Source organism: Melozone crissalis, unplaced genomic scaffold (assembly GCF_028551555.1).
Source record: "Melozone crissalis strain CALT ecotype California unplaced genomic scaffold, PUWL_Pcris_2 ptg000027l_1, whole genome shotgun sequence".
In the NCBI taxonomy this organism is placed as follows: domain Eukaryota; kingdom Metazoa; phylum Chordata; class Aves; order Passeriformes; family Passerellidae; genus Melozone; species Melozone crissalis.
The window spans coordinates 78429176-78441298 of record NW_026535805.1 but is presented as its reverse complement, the minus strand read 5'-3'; the positions used below and the strand labels follow the sequence as shown (position 1 = coordinate 78441298).

Here is a 12123-nt window from a genome sequence, read left to right as displayed (position 1 = left end):
GTCTTTAGTTGACTGCTTTTCAGAGCATAGTGCAAACGTGTCAGAGTAGATCAATGTGTGCTTTTTCACTTGGATTCTGGAATAGGGTAGGAAATTGCTTTTTGGATTTTCATGGAGAAATTTAGGTGGCTGTCATCTGGCATTGCCAGATCCTTTTCCCCCAGGGAAATATTCCAGTCACTCATCTCCAAGAGTCCCAAGTGCAAGAGATGGAACCTCCTGGTGTTGAACCCTGTACTGTTGGCCTTGGGCCATTGATCCAGCCTGTCCAGATCCCTCTGTGGAGCCTTCCTGTCCTTCAGCAGATCAACATTCCTGCCCAGCTTGGTAACATCTGTAAACTGAATGATGGTGCACTCCATCCCCTCATCCAGATCCTGCATAAAGAAAGATATTGAACAGGACTGGCCCCACTACTAAACCCTGGGGAGCCCCACTAGTGTCTGGCCACTCTTTGGTTGTGACTCCATTCACCACTGCTCTCTGGGCCTGGCCACACAGCTGCTGTGTACCCAGAGAACAGTGCTCCTGTCTAAGCCATGAGCAGCAAGTTCCTCCAGGAGAATGCTCTGGAAAATGGTGTCAAAGTCTTTGTAAAATTCTAGGTAGACAATATTTATATGTTTGGCTTTGTCTAGCCACTCGGTTTCATTTGATTTTTTCATTCAGCTTTCCTTATCTGGTGCAGCCTGGTAGATAACAAATTCAACATGATGCAGTGATGATAAAGCTGTTCAGCAGCTCAACCTTGTACTGTTGCTTGCATTATGGAAACTTAATCTGTTCTTTATACATTGTAATGTGTTTTCTCTTAAAGATTAGCTTCAGTCATATGTCTTTTGTTCTCTGGCTTAGTTGAATATTTGCGTGTGTGAAGTGTGCTTTCAAGTGCTCTTTTTTGCCTGAAGTGGTTGTAGTGATGCTGGCTGTCTTTAAAAATTATGCTTGGGCATTTCTCAACTTGTACATCCTGTTCCATATCCCAGGCTAGACAGCAACTGCTTTTCACTCTGTCTCACAGCTCTGTCTGACAGCTTGCATGACACTTCTTCATTAGTTCTGTGATTCCATTACTTGATTGGCAAAACTATAATAATTGCTTTCAGGCCTTCATAGAATTACCTTCTTCTAGGTTAGATAATCCTTTATCATATGAAGAGGATTTGAAGATTAAGAACTATTATGGGAGGATGGAGATTGACAAACACCTACAGTGCTGATTTCCCCCCTAACCCCCTAATGAAATTCTGTCTTCCACGTTCTGTGTGGCAAGTAGCTGCTTGCTACTGTTACCTGCTGTTCACCTGTGAGTGCTATCAAGCTTAAATTCTCCTAAAATATGTAGTAAACAAAAGAATGAAAAAACTCCAAACCAAAAATCCCACTTGTTAGCAGCTTGAAAGATGATGATTCATTATCAGAATTTTACACATTTTTATCTAATTGAAAGCTCAGAAGCATGATGTTCGAGTACATAGTTCAGGGTATTGTGTAGTTACCTGATAATTTTTCCAGCATTATTTGGTTACAATGTGGTGCAGTTGGAATAAACAGGATCCCATGTTCCTATAGCAACAGAATGCTACTGTTTGTGAAACTGCATCATTGCAGCAGGCTTATCCATAAATCTGCTATTAACCCAAGGATTTTAAAACAGTAAATTTAAAAATGAGAATTCTGTTTCATATTTCTGCAGGTAAAATTTGGTTTTAAAAATTAACTTTATAAATATTTTTCCTGCAGCTCTGCACCACCTTCCAGCATAGACATAGTTTTTTTTGTAAAAATACTAAATGTGTAAATTCTATGAATATTCCAGCTGTATAAGTAAAGAAACTGGTAGGATTTTCTGTAAGAAATATGGGGTATTTAGACATAAGATATGATGGGGTTTTTTATCAGCTTTCAGTTTCCATTTAGTGCGAGCTTCTTTTTTTAAACTAAGTAAAAACATGTCATTTAAATTGCTTATTTTGGTCCAACATAATGACTTACTCTGTTATAGCTTCATTTCTTTCTAAATTTTCCTTCTAGATAATAGATGTGATACAAAATAGTGTAGAAGTGTCAGCTTTATAGCTCTGAAGATCTTCTACATATTTGGAAAACTATTTCAGTTTTGTTTTTATAATAAGGGAAATAGCAAGATAATGTTTCCATTAAAGTAATCAGCTATGCATAAAAAAAAATTGGATAGAAAGATGTATGAAAATGCCTTTAGGGAAATAATTTTTTTTTGAGCAAACTGTATTTGTTGCACATTTAAATTACACCTTTTGGAGAATTCTGAAAGTCTAGTGGTACTAATAGCAATTTTACATACCAATTCCTAGAAAGGAAGCGTCACTTGTCTGAGATCCTTCAACCTCCCCTAAGCTCTTTATGCACTTGGAGTGCTCTTAGAGAAGAGTTAATTAGAACTTTAATTAATGTATAACTTTCAGAGTTATTTTGTATTCCTCTTAATAAAAATATTCTGTTGCATTGAACAAGAACAAAGGCATTCTCTTCTCTCCCCCTCCTCTGGGACAGTCTGCCTTCATGCTTCAGGACATTAATATTTCAGTAGTTACACTGGATAAAAATTGAACAATGGATGAAAGCTAATTATTTTTCTTAGGCCTTTGATATGATCTTATCCAGGTCCATTTTCCTGCATTCTCTCCTAGTGAATTTCATTATAAGTCACACTTTCCTACCTGAAACATTTCCTTTAAATATTGTACTCAGGAAAAAAAAAAAACCAACTTTGTCTCCTCTTTATGTTTCTTCTCTGTCGTGTAACCACTGCCATCAATATTGTTAAAAAAAAAAGAATGAAAATCATGTCTCTTAGCGGCCTCTACTGCCTCCCTTCCCAGCTGTTCTTGCTTATTTTCTTTCTTATTTCTTTCCTCTATTTTGTACAGATATCATCTGATGCTGCTCAGCCTTTGGCATCTTCTCCTTCTCTGCAAGCTGCTGCTGAGAAGAGCAAAGCAGAGGTATATTGGTTTTGGGTGTAACTCTTATCAGGTTACTGCTTTGCACAAATGTTTACATGTCTATAGAGTAATTTCACTGAGGTAACTTGAGAGTTTGAATTGCTGTTAATCTTTCACACATTTGAAATACATCTCTCCTTTTTTCTTGGACTAGCTAAATGAAAAGACCCAGCAGAACTGCAAAGTATGTGTGTGGTTTTCAGTTCTTGGTGTTTGTATGTCAAAATTCTTGTTCACTTCTGATTTACTGTCACAGAATTGTGGAAAACCCACTTAATTCCCAGCTAATAGGTATGAGTGATACTGTCCTGTCTCATCAGAAATAATTTCTGGTATCTTTTTTGGTATTACTTGCTTGTTCCAGGTTCTAAATTATCAGTATTGTTCCATCCATTTAGTTCATTCTCCTTGGAGATAAATGTAGAATTAATTTGACTCATACTGGTTTTAATATCTTTCTGGCTGGGATATGTGTGTGTGCTAACACATTTACTGTTTAGATGGGTCTTTGAGAAGCATAACACACAAGCAAGTAGTAGATGAGGCATCATTTATATCAACTTTCAGTAAATGTCATAATTTGCAACAATAATAAAATGCATATTTAGAATGTGAATATCCAGTGTTAGCTTCTTTTAGATACTTCACTCTAAATTGAGACTATACAATATATGAAATAATTTATGATGTGAACATAAATCAAGCTTTTTCCTTCTAAATACAAAAAAATTGGACAGAAGTTATAAATTATTTTAGTTCAGCTATATTTAAACATTAATTAAAATTTAAATGTCAGTGTCATGGACTAAGATCACAAGCCTTGTTGAATTTGTCATGTGTTTTAAGTTGTACCAGGAGTAGCAGCAGCCACTAGGAATGAAGCTTGCCTTTACTTTCTTATCTACCTCTCTTGGTGCATTCACACTTGAAAGTTCTTCTGTGTAACTAGAATGCCATGTTATTAGAAATGAAACTTGGAAAAAAATTAATAATCTTTGCTTACAATTTAAGACCAGTATAAAGTCAATTTAATTTTATTATCTTCATAGTGCTTTTTGACTGCTTTTGCAAGTAATGAAGCACTTGAGTTGAAGCTCTGGCATGAATGCAACATCTGAGAAATGTTTTTATTTAGTCTGAGTTCATTTTTGTCTAATGGAGCTGAGGCAGAAAGCTTGAATATTGAAATCAGGAAGTGTGAAGATGAAGGACTTGCGTCTTTTCAAGATCACAGTGAAAATTAAATGAATGAAGATAAAGTTGCTGAGAATCAAGACTCTTTCTGTAGACTCTGTGAGGTGTGGAGGTAGAAGCAGAGGAGAACAGTTTATTTGAAGTCTTAATATATTCACTATTAAGTTTTTCGAGATTTGTTAAGGGCAACAAGAAGCATATATTTATATTTGGTCACCTTTACAGAGTGTTTGCCATATGATACTAGCTGCAAACCCTCCTTGTTCTTGAATCCTTGAAAAAAAAATGTTTCCACATACTTTTTACTCCAGAAGTGAGGTTTCTTTGAGAAAACATACTTTAAAAGTACATTGAAGTCATACTGGAATTCAAAACATACTGAAAAACTGCAAAAACTTTACTCTGCTTTCCCTTAAACATATTTAAGGAAGTTTAAGGTACTGTGATTGAAAAGTAAGAGTACTTACATGACACTTCAAACAACCTTTCCTGGGAGGAGAGGAATCAAATCATAGAATTGTAGAGTCATAGAATGGTTTGAGTTGGAAGGGCCCTTAAAGATCATCAAGTTCCAGCCCCCTGCTATGAACAGGCTGCTCAAAACCCCATCCAACCTGGCCTTGAACACTTCCAGGGATAGGGGATCCACAGCCTCCCTGGGCAATCTGTTCCAGTACCTCACCATCCTCACAGTTAAAAATTTCTTCCTAGTGTGTAATCTAAACCTGCTCTTTTTCAGTTTAAAGCCATTCCCCCTTCTCCTGTCACTGTCCTGCTGGAGTCCTTACTCATTGTTCCTGAAGCTGCCTTGAGGCACTACTATAGGAAGATTCCTATGAAGTGTCCCAGAGTCTTCATTCTTCTCCAGACTCAGACAGCCCCAATTTTCTCAGCCTGTCTTCAGAGAGAGGTGCTCCAGCCCCCAGTCATTTTTGTGGCCCTTCTCTGAGCTGCAGTGGGTCCATGTCCTTCTGATGTTGGGGGCCCCAGCTGCAGAGGAAGGGTCTGTGACAGCAGAGCAGAGGAGGAGAATCACGTCCCTTGACCTGCTGGTCACACTTCCTTTGATGCAGTTGTCTTCAAGAGATTGCATTTATTTAAATTATTCAGCTTGAGAAGGTTGGAGCGGGATGTGGGAACAGAAAAGGGAAGACTTCAAAAAGTTGTTGCTCTGGCAGTGTAATTTGTGTGTATAACAGAGTGCAGGTTGGTACTAGGGTCAGTGAAACAGTAGTGGAAGAAAGGCTGAGCTTCATTGAAAGGCATGGCTATGCATTTGTAATCCTAGTTCAGTAAGACTGCAAGCCTCAGGTTATTATGTGACCTCAAAATAAAATACTGCTCTGCACTTGTTCCAGTCATACAGACATTTCTTGACCACCTTGCATTATCACAGGTGAGGTACAGCATTGGCAAGGCCTCTCGTTTGGACCACTTTGTTTCACTTTTAAAGAACACCACTGTGTTCTTTTACTCAGTGAAATCTAAGCTGGTCTCTGTTTCTTTTCATCAAAACAGATGTCCCAGATTTCCTTATTGGGGTTTCATGACTGTGGTCATTACTTTCTGTTGCTTCTATGCAGGTGCTTGGTGTGATAGTCTGATTTGCCAGGAACTGAGTGTTCAGGTTAATGCCTGATGAAATAATTCACATGGGTTAGTTGGGACTTGAGTAGCCCAAATCCATGTGGTAAATATGGTGAAAGGTTTGAAAATGGATTACTGGAGGTTTTGAAGAATGTGTTACTTGGATCCCTCTGTGTCCAGTCACCTCCAAAAAATAACCGCAAACAAACAAAACCCCCAAAACAACAAAAAACCAAAACTTCATCTGAGTGTTAGAACTATATTAAGTGAATAGCATGCTATAAAAATTTTTAAATTGTATGTACTGGATGTTAAAAAAAAAAGAAAAAACTCACAAATATTCCTTACTGACACAAACTATTAACTATTTTATTTTTAATACTGGAGCTGCATGGACAGATCTAGCCTCTCTACCTTCTGCCTAATATTGGGAAACTTGTAAACAGTAGCTTTTTCTGAAACAAGGCTGTTTTGAAGCTTTGAACAAACGGGTGTAAGTCTAATGGCCAAAAGAACATTTAGGAGCTACAGTTTCATCCATTTAGTGTTGAAATATACTCACCAGTACTACTCTGTAGGTGTACCAGGTAGATGCAGGCAGACTAACACTTGTCAAAGCAATTGCTAACCTAGCAAGTCTGAATCTTCATGTTACTCCTTAAGGCATATTTTATGCTTTGCTTCAGTCAGATGGGTCAGTGATTTTGGCACATTCGTTCATCAAAAACTGAAGTGAAGAAGTATCTGTAATGTCATTATGATGCATTCAAAGCAAAGGGATCTTTATATTTTCACTTTTTGGAACAACATAATGTCTCATGACTCAGCTGGCCTGTCATATGGCCCAAGGCAACTTTTTTACATTCAGGAGTATTTCTTAGGACTACTAGATTAGCTTTTAAAAATTAGTACCTTTCTGCAGAAAGCAGAATGCAATTTACCTTAATCTAGTTCTTTGGTCAAAGCAGCTGACATCCACTTTCAATGACAGAGGCTATCAGAATTAACAGAGATACTTATACTTGCAGATTATTTTTTCTCTTCAGCTCTGCTTAGCTTAGGAGAATCAATCAAAAACCAATACTGGTTCTTTTTTCCTTCTGGTTATTAAGCAGAAAGGCAGATGAGCGGGTAAAAAAGTGAATTTCTTGAATTTAATCTAAAAGTCACAATATTTTTAATATTAGTATTTTAGCAAAATTAGTCACTTCTGGAAGGAGAGCAGATAAAAGCATAAACTATGATTTAAAAGGGAGTAACTGAAGATCTTTGTTTATAGTCTGTGTGACTGTAGACATTCAATATGTTTGCAAATTGGGTGCTAGCAAAATGCTTTTTCTTTTTGCAGAAGGAAAAAGAAAAAAAGAAAGAAGAGAAAAAGAGAGAGAAAGAATCAGAAAAACCATCAAAACAGTTAACAGCTGAAAAGGTAAGAAGAGTGTCTTTTTTTCCACTTAATTAAAAATGGCACATAATATTAGATATGTTCAGAGATTTGGGGAAAAATTAATGTGTGTGTGTATATGAGTTGTGATCTGGTTAATCCACATGAATTTTTTGCTTGTGCTGTTGCTTGCATACCAAGGTTGGTTGGCCATATGATGAGGAATGTGTTCAGGGGAAGAGGGAAATGGGTTAAGCTTTGTTAGGCTAAGGCTTAGGCTCAGACCATAAATCTAATGAAGTTTTTAAAGATCACAGGATAGTCCTGAGTTAGGAGGGACCCATAAGGATCATCAAGTCCAGCTATTAAATGCACAGCCTGTATGGGGATTGACCCCCCAACCTTGGTGTTGGTGGCACCATGCTCTGACCAGCTGAGCTAAAACCTCAGGGTCATGGACCACTGCTATTCTTGCACAGAAAATTGTCAGTTTTATTGAGTCCTGTATTATCATCTAATACTGTCTTTGATAAATGAATATATTTTAAGCATAAATGTAAAATCTGTAGAATTTAATTAGTAATTTTAAGTAACTTAAAAATTTCCCACTAAGATCATGTCAACAAAACATGACAAGCAAACAACTTAAGGTGCTTCTTTCCAGAGCCATGGTAAAGCATAATGAGCAGCCTTAGCAGTGTAGGTACAATTAAAATTTCATGTGCGTTTCTGCAGAGTTAATATTAAACAGAAATTAAATGAGTAATTTTAGTATTAAATATATTAATCTCTTTTAATAGAAATATTGTCTTTCTGATCTTGTGAATCCATTAATATGTTGAGATCTGTAGTGTAGTCTGAAGAATGCCTTGGAGTCTCCATCTGTCAGTTTATTCCCCCATATTGCTGTGTTACAATTATGAAAAATGTTGTGTGTTCACAGACTATGATTGCAGATGTATTTCTAATTCAGTTTTCAAATAGAGTATTTTTTCATTTTACATAATAAAACAAGATACAAAAAAATATATATATACATACTTGGAGGGGAGAAAAAAGCCCCTCCGCAATAGGAATATCATTTTTCTTAAATTAGAAAGCAAGTTTAGAATGAGTTAGTGCAGAAGCAGATTTTCTTATGACAATTCCTGCAGCTTCACTGAGCTATTGTTATTGATATGGTACAAGGTTAAAGAGAATTTATGGATGGGAATAAAAATATTAGAATTGTTGATTACTGAAGCTTTATGGGGGTGTCCAGCCAAGTTAAATGTTTTATTTCGGTCCTTATAATAATTTATAAAGTTATAAAGGCTAAAAACATTGCTGTGGTTTGGAAACATTATCTTTCTAGAGCCCCAAAATCTACTTTTGGACTGGGAGAGAGGGTCTCACTTTGTAAGGATGCATGAACTTTTTTATGTGGCTGGAAATATTTGGTTAAGTGAGGGGAAGTGACAACAGAGCATAGTTTCAGCTGAGGGATTATCCTACCACTTGAAATAAAAAACCAATTCTAATGCCACTGATTAGATTTACATTTGAAAAGTCATTAGATTATCAGTTAATGATTAGACAAATAAAAAGAAGTATTTTGATTTTAGAGGCTTGTACTACAAAATGTGGAATTTGGTAAATATATCTGTATTAGATAATCGTGCTGTTGTAACAGCTGCAAAATGTTTGAAGCACTGCAGCATATTTTATTTCATTATTAATGTGTCAGCATTGACTGCTCAAATGGAACTCATCTCTGTGTCATCTTTTTAATTTAAGACATTCTTCAAGCTTGAGCTTTTAAAGGATCATTCATTCAAAATAAGCTGCTTTCACACTGTAAATTTTATATATCTTAAAAGTCTAGTTGCTTTCTGTAATCCAAATGAAGGAGAGCTGCAAGCATATGTTTATTTCTGCTGGACAGTGTTGGTGAGGTAGAAAACAAAGATTTTCTTTTCATACATGGAATAATACATTACTGCTTTTGCAGTGTGTTTCTGCTTTAGGGAGCTGATAAACATTAGTATCTCAGTAATAATGACACACTTCACATCCAGGTAGAGACTGGCTGTAGGATGTTTTAAATATTGCCTCCTGAATCAGCAGGGGAGTGCAGGCATCTTGACCATAGTATTTATCATGTTTTCAGCAAACACATCAAGCAGTAGATGGTTATTTTTCTCAGTTCCTGGAAGAGGAAACAATATGGGAAGTCTGCACACTTCATATTGAAAGTCACAAGTTGCCTTTAGTACAGGCATGGTTGATATCCAGTCTAGTTGTTCCAGGCTTGGGAAGTTAATTAAAAATATATGAGCAAGCAGTTTGCAGTTCTGTCACAATTTTGAGACTTCTTTTAGATTAAGGTAATTCAAGCAGTGTTTTAACTATCCTATAGAAGAATCAATAAAGATGGAAAACATTAGAGGTCTTAAACTGGTAAAAAGGATTCATCTTTTTACTAGAGAAAACTTCAGATCTATTATTAAGCATCATGTACTCCTATAAGTCTTCAGTTCCTAATGACTTCGATTTTATCTTTTGTTGAGATTAAATTTCTTAGCTCTTAAAACAAGAATATGCATCCTAAAAATTTAAAATGTTCACATTCAATTCTCATATTCTTATCTCTGCTTCATAGAGTTAATTTGCTCCTACATACATTTAAGTCTTTCTCTTGTCACTAACTAGATCCTTAGCCTTTAGCAAGCTAAATGTCTAGCATGATTTCTTTTGCATTTTCAAATATTACTGAAAGATTCTAGCATTAATGTAGTAAGCTTGTGATCCTAGTATTACATTACTGTGTCAGGCAATTATGGCATAAAAGATACTTTGTTGATTATCATGCTTTGATAAACAAAGACCATAATCTTTTAACTTATTTAATAATAATGAGTTTTCTTACTGAAATTGCTTTTCAGTAAAGAATCATCATGTGCTTGATGTGGGTTTCTGGGGAAATATTTTTTTGACTCTCACATTGGAGAGTTCAGACACAGTGTAGAATTTCCTCAAGATCAGAGAGATCTACTGCAGAATAGTGAGTAGTGAGGATACTTGCTTGACTCTGTTTTTGTGGGCTGTTCACTTTGCTGAGATTACTGGGTAATTTGTAATATAACAAGATCTTACTATGTCAGCTAGTGATTGAGTCTAGTCCTGTGATTAGCATTTTATTACAAGCAGCCAACAATAAGATGTTCCACATCAGATCTGCAAAACTCTTAATAAAACACATGACATTGCCTTACTGGTAGCTGTAAGGATTTTTTTCAGTCTAACTGAAGAAAGTTAAGAAACTTGCATAAGTTACCCAGGGTCTTTCCTCCCTCTCTCTCTATGCCCTTTCCATAATTGCAGATCTCAAGTTTCCTTAGTGCTTCTGCCTAAAAAAACCTTATCCGTACAGTTACTTTGAAGAAACAGGGAAAATACTGCAAGAAAACTGCTGTAACAGTTATTATGTAATTTTTCATGACATGAAAACTGGGGCCAGGTAATTTAAAGCTGAATGTTCGCTCAAAGCCCAGCTTGTTTGCAAACAACAGAAGTGCAAATTTTATCAATATTAAAAATGTGTTGAATTGCAGGAATAAATAATCAAACTGAGCTAATTGAGTGCTTCGTAATGTTTCCTATGGGCCAACAGCAGGATAATAGCATAAGACAGACTGCCATGTAGTGAAAGCAAGTTTTACATGCTCTGTAGAGACAGTTAAGATTAAGAGGTTTTAAATTGACTAAAAAAGTAAGTCTTATGTTGCAAGAGTGCAATTTCTTAGTGGGGAGGGGAAGAAAGTCTGTAGTTTGGCTACCAATCTTACATATTTTGTTGGTAGTTACGGAAGAAAACCTTTAATTTGTAGGCAGGAAAAAAAGCTAGACTTTCACTAGCCAATTCTAAACTTCATCATCCTGCCTGCCCTTTCATCAGCTGCTGAAGAGCTTTCCCTGCTTAATAATTGCTCTTCTGCACAGCTGAAGGTAGTGAAATTTCATAAATCAGCCATGATTTTCTTTTTTTTTTTTTTTCCCCTTTCTTTTCTGCTTAAGTTGACTGAACAAGTTCTCTGTTCAGGAACAGAGTAAACCTCTGAACTCCTTTTTTATTTCTAGCATGAGTAGAATTTTAGTTCATCCTTGAGTAATTGGATGTGTTCAATTTAGAATTCTTTGGTGATTTAAAAAAGAATACATAGCATAAGTATTGTACTTGTGCATGAGAGAGCTCTCAAAGCCTCATATGAGTTTTCTGAAACAAAATTTAAGCTGTGTAGATAGTTTAGGTAAAGTTTCTTCTTGGAGCACAGAGGAGCACTTTAGGTAAGCTCCACGCTGTTCTTCCTGCAGCAGGTTGGAGCAGGCTCAGTGTACACTCCATCTGCCTTGTACCCCCTTTCCACTGAAGGGAAGCACAGAAAAGTGGGAGAGGAGGTTCCACTGAAAGGAAGCACAGAGAAGGGGGAGATGAGGTTCCACTGAAAGGAAGCACAGAGGAGTGGAAGATGAGGTTCCACTGAAAGGAAGCACAGAGGAGGGGGAGATGTGGTTCCACTGAAAGGAAGAACAGAAAAAGAGGAGATGAGGTTCCACTGAAAGGAAGCCCAGAGGAGGGGGAGATGAGGTTCCACTGAAAGGAAGCACAGAAAAGGGGGAGATGAGGTTCCACTGAAAGGAAGCACAGAAAAGGGGGAGATGAGGTGCATTTAGGTCCTTCAGGCTGAGCAATCAGGAGTTTGCTGGGCCAGTGTGTGAGGTGGGGAGACTGTGTGCCCCAAGGATAAAAACAGCAGCGGAGTAAACTGAGGAATTTTGTTCACAAGCCATCAAAGAATATAAGGAATATTTCATTTAGTAAAGGCATTTGCTTTGCACTACCTAGAACAGAGAAGTTGGACTGAGCTGTATGAATGACTTCTTGAATTTCAGAGTGACTAGGGCTGTTTAGTTTTCCAAGACATATCTGTTTAT

The 12123-nt window shown here is 36.7% G+C and overlaps 1 protein-coding gene across 2 annotated transcripts in view; it reads left to right on the top strand.

Moving 5' to 3' along the window:
• The window catches only part of SMAP1 (small ArfGAP 1), a 91520-nt gene that overhangs the window by 40132 nt on the left and 39265 nt on the right, over positions 1 to 12123 (top strand). For both annotated transcript variants that reach the window (XM_054280594.1, XM_054280592.1), the window contains exons 5-6: positions 2910 to 2984; positions 7114 to 7194. In XM_054280594.1, the coding sequence (XP_054136569.1) occupies positions 2910 to 2984; positions 7114 to 7194 (156 nt within the window). The remainder of the gene's footprint in view (positions 1 to 2909; positions 2985 to 7113; positions 7195 to 12123) is intronic.